At 38.1% G+C, this 22,409-nt stretch overlaps 1 protein-coding gene across 14 annotated transcripts in view; it reads left to right on the top strand.

The window, feature by feature from the left end:
- DST (dystonin) overlaps positions 1-22,409 on the top strand; it is a 315,735-nt gene that overhangs the window by 185,659 nt on the left and 107,667 nt on the right. For 8 of the 14 annotated variants that reach the window (XM_087774770.1, XM_087774782.1, XM_087774784.1 and 5 more), the window contains 8 exons: positions 9,802-9,936; positions 12,460-12,548; positions 13,205-13,340; positions 14,423-20,035; positions 20,242-20,388; positions 20,548-20,763; positions 20,952-21,098; positions 21,567-21,800. In XM_087774770.1, the coding sequence (XP_087630896.1) occupies positions 9,802-9,936; positions 12,460-12,548; positions 13,205-13,340; positions 14,423-20,035; positions 20,242-20,388; positions 20,548-20,763; positions 20,952-21,098; positions 21,567-21,800 (6,717 nt within the window). Of the gene's footprint in view, positions 1-101; positions 1,707-9,801; positions 9,937-12,459; positions 12,549-13,204; positions 13,341-14,422; positions 20,036-20,241; positions 20,389-20,547; positions 20,764-20,951; positions 21,099-21,566; positions 21,801-22,409 lie in introns of all 14 variants that reach the window. The other 6 variants (XM_087774775.1, XM_087774776.1, XM_087774779.1 and 3 more) reach the window with 2 other exon arrangements.

Here is a 22,409-nt window from a genome sequence, read left to right on the forward strand (position 1 = left end):
TTCCTAACTCTCAGTAAATGGCATTAAGAATGCACAGAATAAGGAAAAAGTAAGGTCCTTTCCATGATAACTCAGTTTAATCCATGTGCTGTCATGCTCAGAGCTTACCTGAGGAGAGTGAACTCCAGCAACCTGTGAAGTCAGCTGAAGTCTTTCAACGTTTGGGATGTAATGAAGCTGTTGAATTCAGAGAGAAAGACACACCTAATGAAAGCAGGATGGATGTGGAATATCTGCAAAAAGATAAATCTTCCAGTAAACCTAAACACACAGAAAATAAATTGGAAATTGATATAAGAAAATCAGATGTAGACAGATACGATGAAATCAAAACTGATAGAACATTAAAGCAATTTTTAAATTTCAGTGGACAAGAAGGTAGCATTAGTGACAACAGAGAAAATAAGCTACATACAGAGCAAGAGAATTTAGTGGGTTTTGGTAATCAAGGTAAAGAAGAAAAAAATGGTAGAAAAGATTGTTTTGTTTCAGCTGAGATCTGTGTGAGTGTGAATAATGATCCTGGTGAAATGTTAAATGAGCAAATTGCTAATGGAGAGAGACAGAAAACAGAGGGCGTATCAAAGAAGTTGCCTGAAGTGGAAATGATGCACAAAACCACAGGAAAAAATTGTTCAAGAAAGGCAGGGAGTGATGTTCCAACAAAGGACAAATGTGCGATGCAATCAGAAACTAATTTTGAGCTAACAACGAAGAAAGATGAAGCTACTCCAAAAACTGGAAAGCATGCCCTGGATATCAGCCCTTACAAGCAGCAACATTTTTCACCAAGAACTCATTTTGAATGTCAGCGTAAAGAGCATTGCTTTGCAGAAAGTAATAGCCATACTACTTTAAACTCGGAAGACAGAGAGTTTCAAGTGTGTGGTGAAAAAGGTGACTGTCTTTCAGGTGTAAGGGATGCAACACCTTTAGAGAAAGTTGCATCCTCTTTCAGAGAGCTGGCAGCACACAAGGGAAGTGAAAAAACAAAGTTAAATTTGCAGTCTGTGAGCAATTCATGCGTTTCTTGTAGTGTTGAAAGGGATACAAACAAACTGCACAGAGCACCTCTGGATAAAAGTTACTTCATAGCAGAAAACGAAATCCCAGAAAAAACAAATGTAAATCTAAATGAAGCCAAGAGTACAATGCAAGAAATTTTGGCTGTTCCTTCAGGAAATATTTTAGAGAATTGGTATGCAGCAAAAGTCTCTGAATCTTATCCATTAGATTTTGAAGTGTCACCAGTGCAGAGTGATCCAAGTTTAGGTATGGAATTGTTAGGAAATACTGGTGATTTAAATGCAAATATAGCCCTCTCAGAAATTATTTCTGGAGGAGAGGATTATTTTCCATTATCAGAACATGAATTAGCAAAAAAGCTTTTGAGTCATGGTGAGAAAGTAAGCGAGAAGAAAATATCACAGGGGAAAATTTGTGGTTGGGACAACATAAATATAAGTGGGAAGAAGCGGAGTGGAGAAGACAAATTAGAACAGGGTCAGAAAAGTAAGGATTTATTGCTAGTTGCAGAAATGGACAGTAGAGATAAGGGTCGTAGCACTAAGGTACCTGGAAAAACCACTGAACTCCAGAAAACATTCTGTGAAAAAACAGGGAAAAAAGCGTCAATTGAAAAAAATGAAAAGCAAAAAGAAAGAAACAGTGATAATGAAGAGAAAAGCAGCACAACTATTATTAAGGTACCAGAGTTTTTATGCAATGCAAATGAAACAGTTAATTTAAAATTGATTCGAAACCACTCTAAATCAACATTTGAATCTCAAAATGTGTCAAGGTCAAGTGATTTAAAGTTGATTGAACATAATTTAAACAATGTATATGCTAATGATATTAATTACTTTGCATTTTGAGATGCTTACATTTTTTAAGTTCTTATAAATTTATTTTTATTTTGTATTACTAATTACCATCCTTTTCTCCACCCAGCTGATGCTCAGCCATGTTGATTAGAAATAATGAAAGATAACAAGATATAGTTTGTGACTGTATCTGTATTTTTAGTTGTTCTTTTTCAAGCATAATACATTAGATTTTGTGCCTATGGGAGATCTGATAAGAAACCAATTTAAATGTTTTGTATCCATTGGGGTCTGTTCAAAATTGTGACACTGGGGAGATATAGAGAGGAACTGAAGAAGCTGCCTTTGCATTAGCCTTTTAGGAAATAAGTTTCATATATCATGAAAAATCAAGTAAATCTTGTAAATTTGAACTAAACCAACATTTTGTTTATTTGAAAATGTTGCTATAATTACTCTTCATGCCATGTTTGTATGATCATAGGAATATAGGTGTGTTCTTACCTCATGTTAGCTCACATTTGGTAACTAACGCCATAATAGTGCTAACGAAGACAAGGTATGTATGGTTTCAACCATATTATTAATGGTGAACACACATCTTGCTTATGAGAGTTTACCTTGATCTGCCAACACAGGGAGACTACTAGCAGACTGGTTTTCACTAGCATTTTCCTAATTACCATGTGTATACTTCTAACTGCGTCTACACTGCAGAGCAGCTGTGCTCTTACCAGTCCCTCAGCTGATCCAGTGGACGCACTGGGACTGTGGAGCCCACTACGGAGCATAGATGTACTGGAGTTTAGATAGTTCTCTTTCTGGAGCTGACGCATCTTGGCTCTAGCTCTAGATACTGTTTCTTTTCTTGGAGGGGATTTCCAAACTTCTCTTGTGTTATTTGTGCTTGCAAGCGTAAAATCTTCCTTCCAATTCCTACTGAACTGATCCAGAAAAGGTAGGGCACTTCCTCCTGGGGAATTCTTGCACATAGTGTTTGGCTCACTGTTTGCTCTACCTATTTGTTTGGAGAAAAAGCATATGCAAGCTGTTGTTTGACGCTGCTTACCGCTAAGAGGCATCTGACTGAAGTGAGAGGCTTCAGGACTTCTTCGCTTTGTGGATGTCTTTATGAAGGGTTTCATATTTGGCTAATGGTAACTTCCTGAAGCTTACTGTATCAAGAGAAGGTGATGGTGGTGGGAACTGCTCGTCCTACTTTCTGGACGTACCGTATATATATGAGTAAGTATTTTCCACTCTGTTTTTCAAAGAGTCTAACATGTTTCATATGCTGTATTACAAAAAATACATTGCAACTTATCTCGTTCCTTTACAGAATTTAAAGAATAAGGAAGCATCAGTGCGTGAAGCATATTCAGATCTAATGGCACAGCAAAACAGCACAATTGATGAGAACAGAAAACTCATGGGAAAGGTAAAAACACTTGAGGAAATGTTGGAGGATATGAAGAAACAAAAATTCCAAGTGGAACAGGAGCTCCCTAAAGTGAGGGAAGCTGCAGAAAAGGAGCGGAAGAAGCAGCAAAAGGAGATGGAAGAGATCTGTCTTCAGAAGACCAAGGCTGAGCAAGAGGCAAAGCAGTGTCGTATAGATCTAGAGAGCATCGAGAAAGAGAAGGCAGATGCAGAGCAGGAGCTGGAGTGTGTAAGGCAGCTCATTTTTCAGGCAGAGACTCAAAGAAGTATACTGGAAGACAACCTCCGTGCTTTTCGAAATCAAATAGAAGAAAGCACCTTTACCAGAAGAAACCTTGAAGAGCATCTAAGAAGAAAAGAAACTAATCTTCATGATTTAGAGCAACAAAAAAAAACCTTAATGCAGGAGCTGAAGAAAAAAACAGAAGGAGAGGAGAAGCTTATGAAACTGATAAAGCAAATGGAACAAGATCTTGAATTTAAAGGGAATCTATCAGAAATAAAGCTGCAAGAGAAGGAAAAAAGGGAATCCAGAAGGAAGGTTGTTGAAGGCAGGTACTCTATAACTAGAGAAACTTCCATGCCAACTTTCATGGCTGGGAAAGGCAGCCATTGTAGCACTGATCCTGAAATTACAAGTTTCCAGAAGAAACAGGAAGCCAAAAAAGTAGAAGAGCTTAAACAAAAGATAGATGAGCTAACCCTTGCTAACAAAAAAGCTGATAAAACTATTAAAGACCTGAAATATGAACTGAATGAAATTGAGCTTCAGAAATCATCAACAGAAGAAAAGTCTCGTTTATTAAAAGAAAAACTAGATAAAGTCAATAGTGAACTTAAATGCCTAAAAATTAAGTTGGAGGAAAAAGACCAAGTAGAGCAGGGATATTTGCAGCAGTTGAAAGAACTAGAGAAACAGCTGCATAGAACCACAGGTAAAGCTGAAGATGTGATGCAAGAAGCTATGGATCTTAAGAAAATTAAGATGAACTATCAGGAGGAGCTGAAATCTGTTCAGCAAGAAAAGACACAGCTAAAAAGACAGCTAGAGGAATTATCGAGATCACAGACAAAAACTGAAATCACTATCAAACATTTGAATTCACAAATCAGTTCTCTTCAAAAAGAGAAGCTGGCAGCTGAACACAGAACACAGTCATGCAAAGGAGAAGCAAATAATCTTCAAGACCAATATAAGAAAATTCAGGAACAGTTGCTTCAAAAAACAAAAGTAGAGAAAGAAAACCAGCAGGAAATTCAGATGCTGAAGACTGAATTAGCCAAAAGTAATCAGGTGTCAGAAACATTGAAACGAAAGATAGAGGACCTTAATAAATGGAATACTGAAACAAAACTACTGATGAATCAAATTCAGTCTGAATCAGAGAAGGTGACTTTGGAAAAACAAAGTATTCAGAGGAAAAATGATACATTAAAAGCCCTAGCAGATGGTTTCAAAGAGCAACTGCGTACAACAAATGAACAATTGCACAAGCAAACAATAATTGAGCAAGAATTCATATGTAAAATTAAAAGCCTAGAAGTTGATCTAGCAAAAACAAAAGACTTAGCTAGTGAATATAAACAAAAATGTGATAAGCAAAGTGCTTCCACCCTAACCATTGACCGGGAGGTCAAAAATCTAAATGCCCAAATGAATGCTCTAACTATGGAAAAGAGAGCGAATGAGCAGAAGATACAACTACAACAAGCTCATATACAAGAGCTAAGTAGTAAATTAAAAAAATTACAGGATGAACTCTATCAGAAGACTCTGGATGAACAAATGGCACGCAAGAAGATGATTCTGTTTCAGGAAGAATCCATTAAGTTTAAACACTCTGCAGAGGAATTCAGAAAAAAAGTTGAAAAATTACTGGAATCCCATAGCATCACAGAAAAGGACATTTCTGGCATAAAACTAGAATGTGTTGCTCTTCAGCAGGAAAAGCATATGGCTGAGGAAAACATCATGTTGTACAAGATACAAATGGAAGATTTGCAAGAAAGGCTTAAAAAATGTCACGAACAACTACAGCAAGGGAAGCAGGCTGAAATGGACTATCACCAGAAGTGCAGGAAACTTGAGGAAGAATTGGAAGTGCAGAAGCGCACGGTTGAGAGCTTGAAACAGAAAATGGACCTGCAGGTCAAGGAGAATGAACACAGGTTTATTTTGTTTCAGAGTGAAGTTCAGCAAAATAATAAACTCCAAGATTCTGGATTTAAATTGAGCTGTGAGAGAAGAGGGAATGATTTCAATTACCTGAGTGACACCACAGCCAGAGAATTTGAACAGCTTCTTCCACATGCAAAACCTAGCTCACCTTTGTTAAGGCAGAAACAGGAGAGATCAGGTTTTAAATCTGATCAAATAGAAGAAAATACATGGTACGTGAGTGCTGATGATACAGTACCGAGAGAGGTGCAGTTCCAGATGTCAAGAATAAACCAATCGCTAGAAGAAGATGCAAGCCCACAATCTTTTACAGAGTTTGTTTCTCAAACGAGTACACAGTTCCAGATAACTTTTGATAAAGCAAGCCAAATCTCTGGAACATCTGAGAGGGACAAATTGAGAAACAGGAACCTACCCAGTTCCAGACAAAGTATTAGACATGGAGAAGACATGAAACATGAATTAGGAGTGGTAAAACTGCATCCCTTGGAGGTACACACTACGTTTTGTGAGGGTTTGCCTTCCTAGTGCTGGGTTTTACTACTCTATTTTTTTGTTTGTTTGTTTTTAGTTATGCTTTATCACTATTCTGTATTCTCTCTAATGTTTCTTATGTTCTTATCTTGGTGAAGGGAACCCCTTCATTCTTACATGACACAAAAAACTTTTCATTAGACCTTTGTAGCTTGTTGATACCTAAGGGACACATTATTTTAGAAGTTTGTACTGGAAACAGGAATTCACATACACCATTGTATCATTATTGGTCAAAATAAGCTTTGATTAACAGCACTAAGTTCATATAGTAACAAACAACAGTTATTGTTGCTTAGTCTAGTCATATTCCTGTTATTGAATAAATATTTGAAATGGCAAATGCACATTAAAACTCCAGCTATCAATATTTCTTTGCTCTCCAATGCTAGTAGCAGTTCTCCTCTCTGACTTACATTCAAGTTCTCCCTTTTGTTTCTCTGGTGGTGGATTTAGGAGTGAATTATGTACACCATAGTTCTGCAGACGTATTTCTCACTGTGTCAAAAAATTCCTATTTACAGATAGTGAAGAACAAGCAGTATGACATGCATGTTGAAGTCACAACATTAAACCAAGAAAATGACAAGACTTTTGGTAATGAAGAGAGAATGTTTGAGGGATACAAAACATCCGAAGGGTTTAGGAGAGAAGACTTTGCAAAGATGAGCTCTTTCTTAGGGGAAGAGATGTTGAAAACTGTTGATGATGCTACTCAGTTGGAATGTTTTACAGAGGAATATGATGATATTAAATTCCAAGGTCTCCGACATGATGTAACTGCCAGACAGTTGATTGAAGTCAAACTTTTAGACAGGCTCACAGTTGAGCAGCTCCATTCAGGGCAGAAAACTATTGATGAGGTTCAGAAAAGTCTTGAAAAATTTTTAACTAAACCTACAGCTATAGCTGGGCTGTACCTTGAATCCAGCAAAGAGATACTCTCTTTTGCTTTAGCAGCAAAGAGAAGAATCATAGGAAAAGCATTGGCATTAGCATTTTTAGAGGCCCAAGCAGCTACTGGTTTCATCATTGATCCCACAACAGGTCAGAAATTCCCTGTTGATGATTCAGTTGTTAGAGGGCTTGCAGATAATGAATTCAAGAGTAGACTGCTTGAGGCAGAGAAAGCTGTTTTGGGCTATCGCTGTTCTGGGAAAGTGATCTCTGTGTATCAGGCTATGGAAGCTCGACTCTTAGAAAGACAAAAAGGTAAAAATATCCTTGAGGCTCAGATTGCAAGTGGGGGGGTGATTGATCCTGTAAGAAGTGTTCGTGTACCTCCAGAAACCGCCGTGCAGCTTGGCTTGCTTAATAACACAATCTTAAAATTTTTGCATGAACCTTCTAGTAATGCAAAATGTTTTCACAATCCGAATAACAGGAAAGCTATGTACTACTGTGATTTGCTGAAAATGTGTTTGTTCAGCGTAAGTAGTAAATGCTTTCTGCTTCCAGTTGGTGAAAGGAAAATAAGCAGCCCATCAGCAGAGAAAAGTCATAAAATCTCTGTAGTAGACATCAAAACAGGAGCTGAAATGACTTCATATGAGGCTTATAAAAAAAATTGTGTTGATAAAGCTACGTATCTTGAGCTTTCCAAACAGGAATTTGATTGGAAGGAGTCTACATGTTTTGACTCTGATGGGAATTCTTTTCTTTTGCTTACAGATCTTAAAACTGGTATACAGTTTAATATTGAGGAGACCTTAAATCAGGGTAGAATTGGCAGAGCGTTAGTCAATAAATATAAGGAGGGTTTAATCACAGCTAATGAGTTTGGTGATATTTTAATTAGCAGTTCACAGCCAAATAAAGATTTAAACAGTCCTATTGCAGGGTTCTGGCTTTCTGAAACCAATGAAAGAATTCCAGTTTTAAAAGCCTCACGCAAAAACTTGGTAGATAGAGTTACTGCCCTCCGATGTCTTGAAGCTCAGGTTAGTACAGGAGGCATAATTGATCCATTTACTGGGAAAAAGTACAGTGTTTCAGAAGCTTTGCAAAGGGAGTTAATCGATGATGGTTGTGCCAAGCAAATCCAGCAGTGTGAACTGGTCTTCACTGGGATCATTCACCCTGTAAGGAACACAGTTATGTCAGCTGTTGAAGCTATGCACGTAAATGCCATAGACAAAGAAATGGGTATGCGCTGCCTGGAGTATCAGTACTTGACTGGCGGGTTGATAGATCCAAAGTCTCATTCCAGATTAACAATGGAAGATGCAATTAAGAATGGTATTATTGATGCTGTCACAGCTACAAAGATGAAAGATGAAAAATTGTATGGTAAAGTTTTAACATGCCCCAAAACGAAGAAGAAGTTAACCTACAAAGAAGCTTTAGAGACAGCTGTTTTTGATTGCCACACTGGGCTGCGATTGTTAGAAGCAGCTCAGCCCATGAAAACGGGAATTTCCAGTCTTTACTATAATTCGTAATGGAACAAAGATATTAGCACTCATTTGGGGGCCTGCTTTAAAACCCATTCAAGTCAAGGAAAAGATCTATGAAGGCGTTTATGGAAAATCATAAATAGTGTTTTCTAACATAATCATGAGTTGCTGCAAAACTAATTAGTACAAACCACTAATTAGTATAAACCACTGAAACAGGAATTAGATGTTACTTGTTACAAAGTTGAAATTTATAGATAAGCTTAGGCAGATTCATAATTTCAAAATGCAGACTATGGGTTCAGTCTACCTGAAGGCCTTGTCTGACGTTATCTACATGTAGGTAGTGTAAATCAGAAGTTATACTGAGGTTGGTGAAGGTAACATTAGTGCAAAATGGGTAGATTTAGGTGAGACAAGAATCAGATTCTTATATTAAAAATTGAAAGGCATTGCCCATTTTGCAAATGAGGACAGTGCAGTATTTCATGTGACCTGATACTTAATTTAATATTACAAATGAGTTTGCAGATATAATTTATTTTACAAGAGTGGCAATAAAGTATACAGGGGTTGAATATGCAGTCCAGTAAACATGTATGCATAAGTAATTTTTCTCATACTGGTATTTCATTAATTTTAATGAGCTACTCATATCCTAATTTTTTTTTTTCACTTCAGGTAACTTTTTTTTTTTTAGAATTGTTTTCATACTCTTAATAGGCAAATGAATTACAATTACATATCAAATTAACAAAATTCCATTGAAATAAAATGTGTTCATTTTTACTTGTGATACATGGAAGGGCTTAAGCTTGTTTTCTAAGTATTGATAAATTTCAAACTACTAACAGGCTGTACTACCATAAAAAGAAATCTGTTTTCCTGTGCAGAAAAAGATGAAATGTCTCAGTATTTTACTTCTATTGTTCTTGTTTCTGTAGACATAAAAGCAACGTATTCTTCCTAATTGTAATTTAGTAATCCATGTGCATAGATTGCAAAATGCTGATATCCTATGCTGACTGTACATATCCACACCTGAGGGTAATGCAAAGGCAGCAATTCGAAGATACTTTACATGCAAATGTTGTTTAGATTTTATCTGCTGAGTAATGGCTGGGAAGCTATGCTTTTTCTTAATATCAATCATGTTATAATGAATGTACATGTGTATGAATAAGCACCATAATCACAATTGCAAATCATTTGAGGAATTATTTTGTTAATGTCCATAATTATGTGGCATTTTTGTTCCTACATCAAAGTGTCATAGTAATGCATGTGGTGATAAATAAAAAGAAGTCATTTTATGTTTATGTGATAATACTGCCATTGTGGTAGAATTGTGTTTCTAGGGACATTAATGTTAAATATTCCAACAATTTACGTTTACGTGTTTTTTACAATTTGCGGTGCTCATCAGAAGTCAATGGAAGAAGAAAAGAAGGAACATCTTGAGAAAGCTGGGGATTTACTGAAATGGGTGTCAAACCTCAGCAAGACACTCAGTAAAGAAGAAGGAGAAAAGGCTGAAAAGACAGATTTGCCTAAGCAGCAGGTACACAGATGTCTTTTGGTAAAATACCACTTTTAGCTTTCTGCGTTGACGAAAATGAGAAAATATTCCACAAATCCTTTTTTTTTCTCCAAATCACCATCCACATTTTACTAAAGGTGTAATTTCACATTTGATTGTGAGTGGAGGGTTGGGTAAATGAACACCGATGTTCAGGGACACAAACAGGTTACTCAGGAAGAAGTGCAAGCTGCTTTTTACAGGCGTGGCACGTGACGCTTTCTGACACTGCAAAATGTCAGTTTAGAGAAGCTAGGCCCTGCAGACCGTAACTCAGGCTTTGTGGAGGGACAGTGCATCGTGGCAGGACGGCTCTTTGTAGGTCTGCCCCCTTGTCCTGAAATGGTTCAGTGAATAAGTCTGGTAACTTCTACTCTGGCACCAGGAAGGAGAGAGTTGGCAGGAGGAGCCTGAGGGCCAGGTTTCTTTTTATTTGCTTTTGAAAAGTTACTTTGAGGGGTCCTCTTATGGGATAGTCAAAACTGCTGTCTTAGGGAATGCAGCAGGTGTTGACTGAGCCTTCTTTATGATCACACTAGTCCACAGGCTGCTGGAGTGGCCCATCTTGCCGTCTTTGTATTTAACAGGTACATTGTCACTGTGTACAGTTGTAACTCTGACCATTAAGTTCCATCTGTGAAGTCTCCTGTCATTTCTAACAGCTCCCCTGCTAGGCTTGTCCCATAAAATAGCTTAGTGACACCTAAAAAGATGTCAGTAGGTGAAGATATACCTGCACACTGAGTAGCAGAGAGACAGAGCAGTTATTTTTTCCACATCCCTCAGTACAGGGCTGGATGTGTGGTCACGCAACCATGATTTTGGCCCTCCTGGCAGCCTGTTCCTGTGTTTTTATTTTGGTCACACATGCTGGTGCCAGTTGGAGCCACTGGAGCAGCGTGTGCATAAATCAAGCTTGCTGTCGGGCAGGTTGGCAGTCCTGCAGTCCTGATGGCCACTGGTCCCAGCGTACTGCTTGTTCATAGAGGACCAGTGCTAGTTCTGTTACTGAGTTTGTCCCTATATTTATAGGAGGAAGTAACCTTGTATTGATTTGAGCATATTGGCTGGTAAATCACTAATGGTTAGGATCAGGCTTTGCAAAAACATTCAACACCAGTCATTTTCTGCCCTTGTGAATGATGACAGTGCAAACCTTTGTCAGTGTTGGGCCAGCGCTCAACTCCCTAGAGCATCTCAGCTTACCACGGTCATGTGGCTGGCATCTTCCCCATCCAGCCTGAGCCTTCAGTGAGTAACCTGTGAGTTAGCCGCCTCGGCTTCCTCCAGCCCGTGGGAGGTGGGCGTTTGCTGATGGTGTTTCCTTCCCTCGTGAAACAGCCCAGCGAGGTAGCGTCGCCTTCCAGAGGTGCCTGGTTTTGTGTCTCTGCTGTCTAGCACAGGTGCCTTGACAAGTTTTGTAGAAACATGTAGACTAGTGATTTGATAGCTAATGTTAGCTGAAATACATTTCACACAGTGGTTTGGGGTTACTGTGGGGTGTAGCTGTGGAGTGGGTGGAGAAGCCAGTAGCGAGAGGGCGCACACAGCCGCCGCAGCGATGCCAGTTCCCTGAGCAAAGTGGTGCTTGTGACCCCACCTGCTCCCTCAGCCTGCTCGCGTTGCCTTCCTGCGTAGTGCGTACAGTGCTTGCTTTCTCAGTTTCTGTCCAAGCAGCACAAGTGGTGGCACTGTGGTCCGCTGGCAGTGATTGCAAAGACCGTGTTCAGGCCCTTTGATGTGATGCACACAGGGACAGAATTGGTTGCGTCCAGATCTGGGTGAATGCAGGGCCCAAGCACCTCGCTAGAGTTCTCTTAGCACCGACACTGAGCATATCTCGGGCTTGCTAATGAAGTCCTAGACTCCACTTTGATACGTTGCCTTTATTTATCCAAAATCAGTGCTTTTCTCTGAAGAGACTTCAGGCAGTTTCTCAGAAAAGTTAAAAGATTAAATTCTCACAAGTTCCTCTGCCAGAACAAGTGCTTTAATGGGGATGACAGAAATGATAGCAGGGAGAATATTAATAAATAATTCATTTTTTCCGAGTGTCTGATATTGCATTTGTCTCCGTCATTGAATTTCATGAAGGTTTGTGGCCTTCTGGTATGTTTTAAAAAGTTATTATCTCTCATATTGGTGAGCAACTTCTTGAATGTGACCATTGTACACATCTTTATAAAGCTTCTTTAAACTGTGCTAACTATAATAAGTGGTTTTAAATAATTGGTTAATTTTCAAACCAATAACATTTTAAAATAAATTCTTTTTGTCTCACCCAATAATTTTCTAATACAAACAGCTTATTTAACCAAAAGGTGTAGCACGATGACTTATCCATATATAAATGATACAATTCCATAGTAAAGAATATCGCTCTAATAGCTGGTATTTAAAGAAACAAAATCAAGTTCTTGTACTATTGAGTTTAGTCTCAGATAGGTTGGTTGTTTGTATCTATGTGCGTAGTTAAGTCTTGAACACAGGTTGTTTATTTTTCAGATATCCCTGGATGAAGTGTCAACCAAGAAAGAACAAATAGCTGAAGCTTTGCAGACTACTCAGTCGTTTTTAGCTAAGCACAGTGAGAAGTATGCCATTTTTATTTTTGAAATAATGTAAATGAATTGAACTGTTTGCTTAAAATGAAATCATATCCTCATCTTACAGTTCCAGTTATGTTTCACATAGAAATATGTCCGTTTTTTTCTTTAATTTTATAATTTTGTTTTACCATTTGGGGAAGCTTGATGCAGTTTTGTTTATTTCAAGAATTTGGCTAGTTTTATATACCTCTGGTCCACTTAAAAATCATTAGATAGTAATTTTCATTTGAAGTCAAAATAATTAACAAATTAGTAGTAAATTAGTACTTGAACTATAAGTCACAAGTTTGTTTCATCTGTGTCTGAAATCAGACTGTTTAAGTTATTAAATTGCTGAGATATCTCATGACTCCTTGCTTGCCATGTTACCTGTCTTAACTGGTAATCAGTAGACAAAAGCACATGCAAATGTTAAGTGCTTTAGTGATAATTCACCATAAGTTCTAGATTAATGTAGCTTATTTTCCTGGATGACTACAAGCAGATTGTAGCTTTCTTGAACATCCTTGTAATTAGGCTATGTTTTTTTTGGACTACTTTTTCCAATTTGCCAATTTAAGTAAAGGTAAGCAGATCACTCCCTGCAGGTTACAAATTACCAAAGATATCTCCTTCTTCCATTTTTCTTTTTTTCTTAACAGAATGACAGTTGAAGAGAGAAGTGAAATGGAAAAGCAAGTCAGATCCCTCCAGGAGAGCTACAGCTTGTTATCCAATGAAGCTTTGAAGCAGCTGCAGGAAACACAGTATCTGGGTAATGAAAAGATGGAAGAAAAGGTAACAAGATTGAAAATTACATTTCAGTCTCTTCTGAGATTTACTGCATGGTTTTGGAACCACACATGATCAGTAAAAGAAGAAGCTGCAATTAACAGTGTGTAGAGGAACTTGAGATTTAATTGACTGAAGGTTTTGTGTATTTGCTATGAATTACGGTGTGTGATCTTACTTGTGCATATGAACATTCTGCTCATCAGATTTTTTTGTGAAGAGTCTTAATAATGTGTGCCTTGCATGAAGAAAGATAAACAAATCATTCATCTCTTAACTCTTCTCTTAAAAGCCATTCTTTGACTGCTAGATAAGTCTGTGTTTCTGCTGCAGAAATGACACCATAAAATAACATGTTAATCACTCCCATATATCGCTCAGAAGTGTCCTCGGAGAGATCTACTTTCAGTTTTTATTAAAATTTATCTGGATATGAAAATTGGGGCACATAACATGATTAGCTCTGAAACACTACAAATACATTTGTTAATGGATCTTAAATACGGAATTCTCAAAAATTATGTTGCAAATGAGTGTTCTGATATACTCATAGAGGCAGTGTCTACGTAATTAGTTCAAATAATGTTGCCAAACTGACTTCATGCTTTCCATGCAAACTAAATATAATATTTGGTGCTAGAGTATCTGATTCCATATTGTTGAGTGTATATAGAGAAGTGCTGTATGCTGTAAACATGAATAGCATGGTCGTTTTGAATCACATACTGTTTCCGAATATTCTAACCTTTCACAGACATTTAGAGCATGAAAATTTGCCTTTCAGGTATATGTTCTATTTGCTCACTCTGCAATCATTTCTTCTATTGTCTTTCACTAACCCTATTTGTGTACGCAAAGCATAGGTTTTCAATTCACAGATGCATGTTGATTTTAAATCTTTTATCACATCGTGTGCTGTTGAATGACTGACATAGATCACTTGCGCATTTGAGCTGCTAACATTCACAGCATTCCTCCAGGCCTGGTAAGTACATGTTTTTATGCTTACCATGCATTCAAAATCAAAAGAAAATTTAAAATACACAGTCTGAAAATAGTGATAGCTTTTCTTTTATATTCCTTTTTAGGTGAATAAAGTCATTGCTGGTGTCATTGACCAAACAACTGGAGAAGTCCTTTCAGTCTTTCAGTCTATTTTAAAAGGTTTTATTGACTATGACACTGGAATTAGATTGCTCGAGAATCAGCTGATCCTTTCTGGAATCATTTCTCCAGAATTAGGAGTATGTTATGATTTGGAAGAAGCTAAAGTTCATGGCTTAATTGATGAGCAGATTCTGTTGCAGTTGCAGGAATTAAGTAATGCAAAGAAACTTATTTCAGAATCATCGTTATCAAATCTTCCTGTTGTATCAGCTTTAGAACAAGGTCTAATTTCAGAACCTTTGGCTATTAAAATTCTTGAGAATCAGCTTTCAAGTGGGCACTTGATTTTGCCATCTACTGGAGAAAACCTGACTTTGCAGAATGCTTTCCAGAGAAACCTGATTTCTCCAACATTATATGCAAAGCTTCTGGAAAAACAAGACACATGTAAAGATCTGATAGACCCTAACTGTGCTGAGAAGATTTCCCTTGAACAGATAGTTCGTAGAAGTATAATACATGAAGAAACAGGGTTAAGACTCCTACCTGTGAAACCACAAGAAAAAGGTAGAGTCACGTTCAAATGTGGAAGGAAGATAACTATTTTGAGGGCAGCCCATGAAGGACTCATTGATCGGGAAACAATGTTCAGGCTGCTGGGTGCTCAGTTAACATCTGGAGGTATAATTGATTCTGACTCAGGGAAGCGAATGACTGTGGAAGAGGCCATGAGACAAGGGATGATAGATCAGGACACTGCCTGTGGGATCCTCACACATCAGGTTCAGACTGGTGGAATCCTTTGTCCAAATTCAGGACAACGCTTGACTGTTGATGAAGCTGTACAATGCAACTTAATATCCTCTACCAGTGCACTGCTGGTATTGGAAGCACAGAGAGGCTTTGTTGGACTGATTTGGCCTCACACTGGTGAAATATTCCCCATATCAACTTCTTTGCACCAAGAGATGATAACAAATGAGCTGGCATTCAAAATATTAAATGATAGACAGAAAATAGCTGCACTTTACATTCCAGAAACTTGTGAAATAGTCAGTCTAGATAAGGCTGCACAATCAGGGATAATAGACATCAATACTGTATCTGTTTTGACCAGTGTGACTTTACCAGATAAAATGCCCAATGTAGAAGAATTAGAGTCCCCTTGTAAAAATGCTGCAAAATGGTTATCAACGTATGAATTCCTGCCATCTGTCTTTCATGACTGTGAGGAGGAACGTGAAGATTCTGGTACAGCAGACCCTGTATGTCATAATGTAGATCAAGCTAAGAAACTATTCATATCTTATCTGATGATAAATAGTTATATGGATGCAAACACTGGAGGAAGACTTTTATTATATGATGGACAACTACAAGAAGCCATCAATATGTTGCTGGAAGGTGATGGTGCTGCGTACAATGCTGATGTGTCAGAAATGGAGTTGAATAACAAATACATAAGCCCGAAAGGAATTAACCTAAAGTCAGCTGGCAGTGTCCACTTTAATAATGTCACAGGCAGTGTTCAGGGTGATCTTTCAGGTGCTGAGAATACTTCTAATAATAGGAAATTATATCAGTTTGAAGACTTGGGGAATTATATATCTTCACAGGGAGAAGATCTCCATGTCTGGAGACCAAATGTTTGCAATGCTATTGGTACTGAGCAATCAGAATATACACAGGAGATGCTGTTAGCTAACCCTACAGAACTTAGAAATGAAGTAAGTAGCACTCAAGATTCCATGAACAGAAATGCACTTAGAGGTCTTCTGGAAGTTTCTGAGTGGGCAGAACTGTGTAAGCATAACAATCAGAAGGCAAATTCAGGGAACATTGAAAGATATGTTTCAAATTACTCAAATCCAAATCTTATTTCAGAAACAGAGAAAGAAGAGATTTATATGGCAGACAGTCTGGGTAATGAAAACAGGAATGATTCCTTGAGTGTGAATGATTTGTCAGATAATGAAACGTGGAGAGAGCTGGAAAGGTGCACAAAAAACGGGCCTCACATACTGCAAGCTGACGATAGCAGAATGATACTGGAAAGTGGCAAGACAGATGATTTTCAGAGAAGCCTTGGCTCATCTGTCAGTGCAGATACTGAATATAGACTTCCAGAAGAACCAGTTAGTCAATGCAGTGACACACTACAGTTTGAAAATAATGGATATAGTGAGCAGCCTGTACAGGACTATGCTGATGTACCTAACAGACCATCCCTAGAGGACTATCTTTATATACATAGCAGGCCATCTTTGGAGGATTGTACTGATTTGCAGAGTAAGCTGTGTCTAGAAGACAGTGGAGACATGCACTGCTGGCCTTCATTAGGTGGTGATACTGTTATACGTGATGGACCACCTGTGGGGGACAGTGACAGCACAGCACAAAGGCTAACAGTAGAAGAAAGCAATCTTACATTCGACAAGTTACTGCTGTGTGACAGTAGTTCTGACTCATCAGTAGAAGGGAGTGATGGCATCCCACAGTTTGAAAGTAACTGCTTGCAGCGTGAATGTGGTGAGGTAGCCTCTGAAGATGACAGCTCTCAGTTTGATGATAATGATGACGATGATGCCTATGAAACACCTCAGGTTGATGATGATGACAGTGATGTCTATGATACTCCACAAATTGATGACGATGATTCCTATGACACTCCTCAAGGTGATGATGGTTTTGATACCTTGCAGTTGGGGGACGATGATACACCAGAGCCAGAATTGCCTAGAATATCAGTTCCATTAGGTTTTCTAGAGGAGAGAGGTGGTCTAATAACCCTGAGAGAAGAAACCAGCTCTTTTCAAGAACTTGCAACTAATGTTGGAGAGAGTGTCCATGTAAATCTGACAGGTCTACCTGAGAGCATAAATACAGCTTCTGCAAGTGCCGACACTATGGAAAGAATCCCTGAGGAGGAAAGGGAAAGAACAGGTTGCTTTGGAGAGAAGGAGCAAATATTACCAGTTACTCTGCAGAGTGAAGGAGGAAAAGGAGGAGGCCTTAGTTCTTTACGGAGGATGTATGAAGCAGAAGTACGAGACAGAAATGAGGAAGATGAAATGAAAGCAGAAAGTGAATCCTGTGAGGATGAATCTGAAGGAACAGAGGAGGAGGAAGATTATGAGGAGGACTATGATAGTTATGATGACTCTGACACCGATTCTGACAGTGATGAAGAAACGGATAATTTTTACTCAGACCATCAATGTATAAACAAAGGTGACCAGCTGTTAATTTCCTTAGGAGACATAGAAAATAGCGATGAAAATAATCACAATATTGATGACTGTTGCTATTCTTTAGGCCACAAGAGAGGGTATATTTTGCAATTCCAGTCTAACCATGAAAATGGAGAACTGTCCTCAGGAAAATGTGAATCTGCATCAGATGTTTCTGAGGAAAGATGTGTTAGTCTTACATGTACAAGTGAAGAAGACAGATGGCAGGAAACAGAAAATGAATATGGGACTTGTGTCAAAAGTAAACACACGTCACAAGATACTACTGAGCCTATTCAGTCTGAAAATACCTTTGACACTAAATGGACATCCTGTAAGAGTGAAGAAAATAATAAAACGCAGCTTAAGGTTCAAAGTTCTCAGCTTCTTGATGGTATTGTGACATCTGACATTAGTGTAAGAGCCTTCCCAATTACAAAGCAAGCTACTGATGATGATGAAAATACTCGGACAGATTTGCTTCTCTCAGAATGCTTTATTCATAATGTGAATAAAAACAATAGTACCATGCCAGTGTTACATTCAAATCATGGGCAAAGACAGAGAGAAGCAGTATTTGCAGAGGAAAAGGTATTAAATGATATGGCTGGTATGGAACAACTAAAGGAAAGTTCGTCCCAAACGGACAATAAATTTCTTGTGGATATGCCTTATGTGAGTGATGGTGATAGTTCACTTAGTGACCAAATACATCCAGTCACCAGTGGGAAGCATGGTCAAATAGGAAGAGATCTTGAAATTCTAGCAGAAAATAAAAATAGAGTAAATATTATGGAGGAATGTGATATCATGGGGCTAAATAAAAGTCCTATTCACATGGAAAGCCTTGGGGAAATATTTGATGCATCAGTAATTAAAGTTGATAGAGAAACTCCTGTTTCAAGTAACGAACAAGTAAATGTTGATCAAGCTTTGCTTGACATTGGAGTTGGTGTGAAATCAGATGAATTTAAGAGAGATTTTAACATTTCCGCTTCTTTAAAACAATATACAACAGATTCAAAAGAAGGCAGCCATTCAGAATTGGATAAAACTGAATCCTGTTGCTTTGAGGACAGGGAAAGAGGGAAAAAGGATATACAGAATGAAAAGGATTTCCTGCTAAATATGGAAGAAGTGCATTCAAGTGAATTTAACACTTATTCTTTTCCCCCAACTGATACAGTGAAACCAAAGGAAATGAGCATAACTAAAGAAACAGGGAGAGTTATCTGTCAAAATACTGACACCGTTGTTAAAGACTTCTCAGAAAGCAAGAGCAGCAATGATAGTGAATTTTCCCCAATAAAAGCAGATACTTTAGGAAGTATTGAGGATGCCAAAGAATCAGGGGATGGGAGTGAAGAACTGCCTTTTGGGAGTCACACCCGTACCACTGATGTTTCTTCTGCACTTCTGAGCAGCATAGAGGCTGACTTGAATTGTGGTGCCCAGAAAGAACGTGAGACGCTGAAAAACACAAAGGGAGAAAATTTCATGGCCAGTGAGACTTCTTCCCTTGGAAATGGTTTCAAAAAACAAATGTCCATGGAGTCATTACAAAAGGAAATGGGACCCTGCAAAGATTTTCAAGTAAAGGAAGGTATTTCACAATCACCAGAAATGACTGACACACTAATGGAAGACTTAAAGAATATATTTCAAAGGAAATTAAAAATGGGACATGTTTCCTGCAAGCAGGAGGGTGAACCCCTAAGTTACTCTGATACCAAAATTTTAATGCAAAATTTACTTACAATGGTTAGAAGCGCCCAGCTTGGGAGTGACACGTCTAGTGGGTCAAATCTCAAGCAAATAAGCAATGCTGTTAGAACTGCATTAATGGTTACTACACCGTGTACAGAGTCAAAGGGCAGTGATACTCTTTCATTGCTTTGGCCCGATTGCAGAAGTCCTGATCTTCTTCGTGATATTCTGAAGCAGGAATCCCGCAGGCAAAAGATGGGTGATCCAGTTGAAAGGAAGAGTGAAACAGACGTGAAAGCTTCTATTCCAAAACTTACTACTTCTGAACTTCTGGAGATTTTTCAAATCTCACCTGGAGATGAAAGTACAAGCAAGTTAGAGGAGCTGATAAGTGGTTTGCTTACAACCTCACAGGTTGCTGGTATCACAACAGAACGAGAGGGTAAAGGCAAAGTAGATGGGCTTTGTACTCTTTTCTCAACAGAACAATCAGAGTTTGGATCAGAAATTGCAAAAGAGAAAATATTGGCAGACGACACAGCCGTTACTTGGAAAAGTGACCAGGACCATGGGAAGACAGACAGCTTGTCCAAAGGCTTTACTGAGCCTCTTTTCAAAACAAAAGAAGCAGTCCTGGAAGACACCCCCACTAGCGTGGTAAGTAACAACAGCTGGTATGTGCTACATGTCCTGTGTTAAAGGAATCCTTCCAGGTGCTGGAGAGAATAATTAAATTGGAAAAGTGGTTGAAAAATTAAATGATAAATTTAAAATAAATCATAATTAAAACAAGGAATTTTATTGCTTGTTTTCAAGTCTGTCAGTTCGGAAAACCTTTTCGTATTGTTAAAACTAATTTTCAGGTTGATGGAGTACAGCAGTGCTTAAAGATAACAGAGAAAATGCGAGGACATTTGGCAGTGCTTCAAGATATGAAAAGCCACCTAGATAAGCAGCAGCCTATTAGTAACAACCTGGAAAGATTAAAAGATGAACTGGAACAACTAGAGGTAAGTAAAGTGTTCTTTATGCTTGTCACTTCAGTGATGGGTGCTAGGAAAAGCCCTTAGATAAAAAAAGAGAGATTTCAAATATAATTAAAGTAATTCAGATTTAAATGTCTTTCTTGCTTAGTAACTTAATACATTTTATATATATTCTCTTTATAGTCATTTGAATCAGGACTGGCTACTTTTGCAATTATCCTTAAAAAGGACATGAAGTTGACAGAAGAGTTTTTAAAGTTTTGTCACAGGGATATTCCTGAAGAAAAACTAAAAGAGCTAAAGATAAGCTATGACTATTTGCAGGAAGCATTTTTGGTGGTCTGTGATACATCTTCGAAACGAGCAAAACAAATAGTCTGTGCTGTTGACTCAGAAATGGTATGTTTTTATTGGTGTATGTTGTTATCTTAGTTTTTTCCAAGGTAATTCAGCTAAAAAGAAAGTATTTGGTTTTGCTTTATTTTGTTTTATCTTAATATAGAAATACATGTATGATTCTATTTAATATGATAGAAAATGTGACTAGATTCCAGGGGCCTAAATAAATACAAAACTTCCCTTTCTAGTCTAAGCTTGCGGTATTACACCAGCAACTTTTGAGCAAGCTGCAGAGATTTTCAGACTGGATCACAGAAAACAGTAAAATCATGAATGACTTCGTAATGAATACAAATGATATAGAAGAGATGAAGAAAAGTTTACAGCTACTTAAAGTAAGTATCCTTTATGGCAGGTATTGGTGCTTCTGATAAATGTTACTAGAAATGGGGCTTCTTGCTGTGGAGTTAAGAATAGGAATGCTTTCAAGTAAATATTTTAACATTTCTGGGTCTTCAGACCTAGAACCTAGAAATGTTAAACCTAACCTGCCACAAATCTTCCAGAGTTGAAGGTCAGACAGTTTTCAGACATCCATGAGAGAGCAAAGAAATAGAGGTGTTCAAGGTCATCTTACTCATTACTTGGACATGGACTGTCCCAGAGGCAAGCCATGCAGAAATTCCAATGCTGTGTCTGAATGTGTCAGAATGATTCTGACAGAGAGTTTTGATTTACTGTGGCCAAACTGTCTCCCAAAAGCATTTTGGAACAGGAGCTAAGAACAGAAGGTGGTGATACTTGTGTTTTACTTGTACTGAATTTGTCTTCATTGCCAGTTATTTCCTTCTCTTCATTTACAGAACAGTGCTGCAGAGCTCGGCTGTAAAAAAACGCAACTGGAGTCCACTGCGTTTGATGTTCAGTTCTTCATTTCTGAACATGCCCAAGATCTTTCTCCTAATCAGAGCAAACAGCTGCTGAGGCTCTTAAATACCACCCAGAAATCTTTTCAGGAAGTAAAGGAAGCGATAGCATCTCAAGTGGACAGTTTAGAGGCTCAGTTACAGGCAGCGCAAGAGATGGGGGATCAGAAGGTTTGCCTTTCTGTGTAAATGTGTGCTGAGTGTTTTGTCTCTGGATGAGGAATTTTAAGAGCAGCATGCAGTACAAAGCGTATTCCTATCTTCTCAGTTTTATTACAGATACATTCATAGTTCTACAGAGATGGTATTGATCAACTTTAGTGAATTGTCATTTTTATCTTTCCTTGGTACAGTTACAGAAACAGGATATTAGATTATGGAGAGACACAGTTTTGGGCATAAGGATCTGTAAAGCCTGAGGTGACCAGATCTTCTCTTTCTAGCAATGAGAGAAATTTACTTGAGGTTTCTCACAGGTGGTGTTTGTTTAGCAGCTATATCAGTAATTAAATAAAGCAGTGAACTCTTCTGACTGATCAATGAATTTACTGTCGCACCATTGCTCATCACTTCTGTCCTGCTGAAGACTTTCTTTTCCTCTGATTTGCCAGGTTGCCTGCTTATGTGATCTTTTTTCTAGGTCTTCATAGTCAAAGAACCAGATTTGTTTAAATCCTTGCTAGCATGGCTTGTTTTGACTGAGACAGATTAGAGGGACAAACATATGAGTAAATCAGCTAAGATATTTTCAATTCTAGGCATGGGCACTGGGAAAGCTGT

Source organism: Nipponia nippon, unplaced genomic scaffold (genome assembly GCF_047370975.1).
Source record: "Nipponia nippon isolate SJK-2023a ecotype South Korea unplaced genomic scaffold, ASM4737097v1 scaffold_4, whole genome shotgun sequence".
Lineage (NCBI taxonomy): Eukaryota > Metazoa > Chordata > Aves > Pelecaniformes > Threskiornithidae > Nipponia > Nipponia nippon.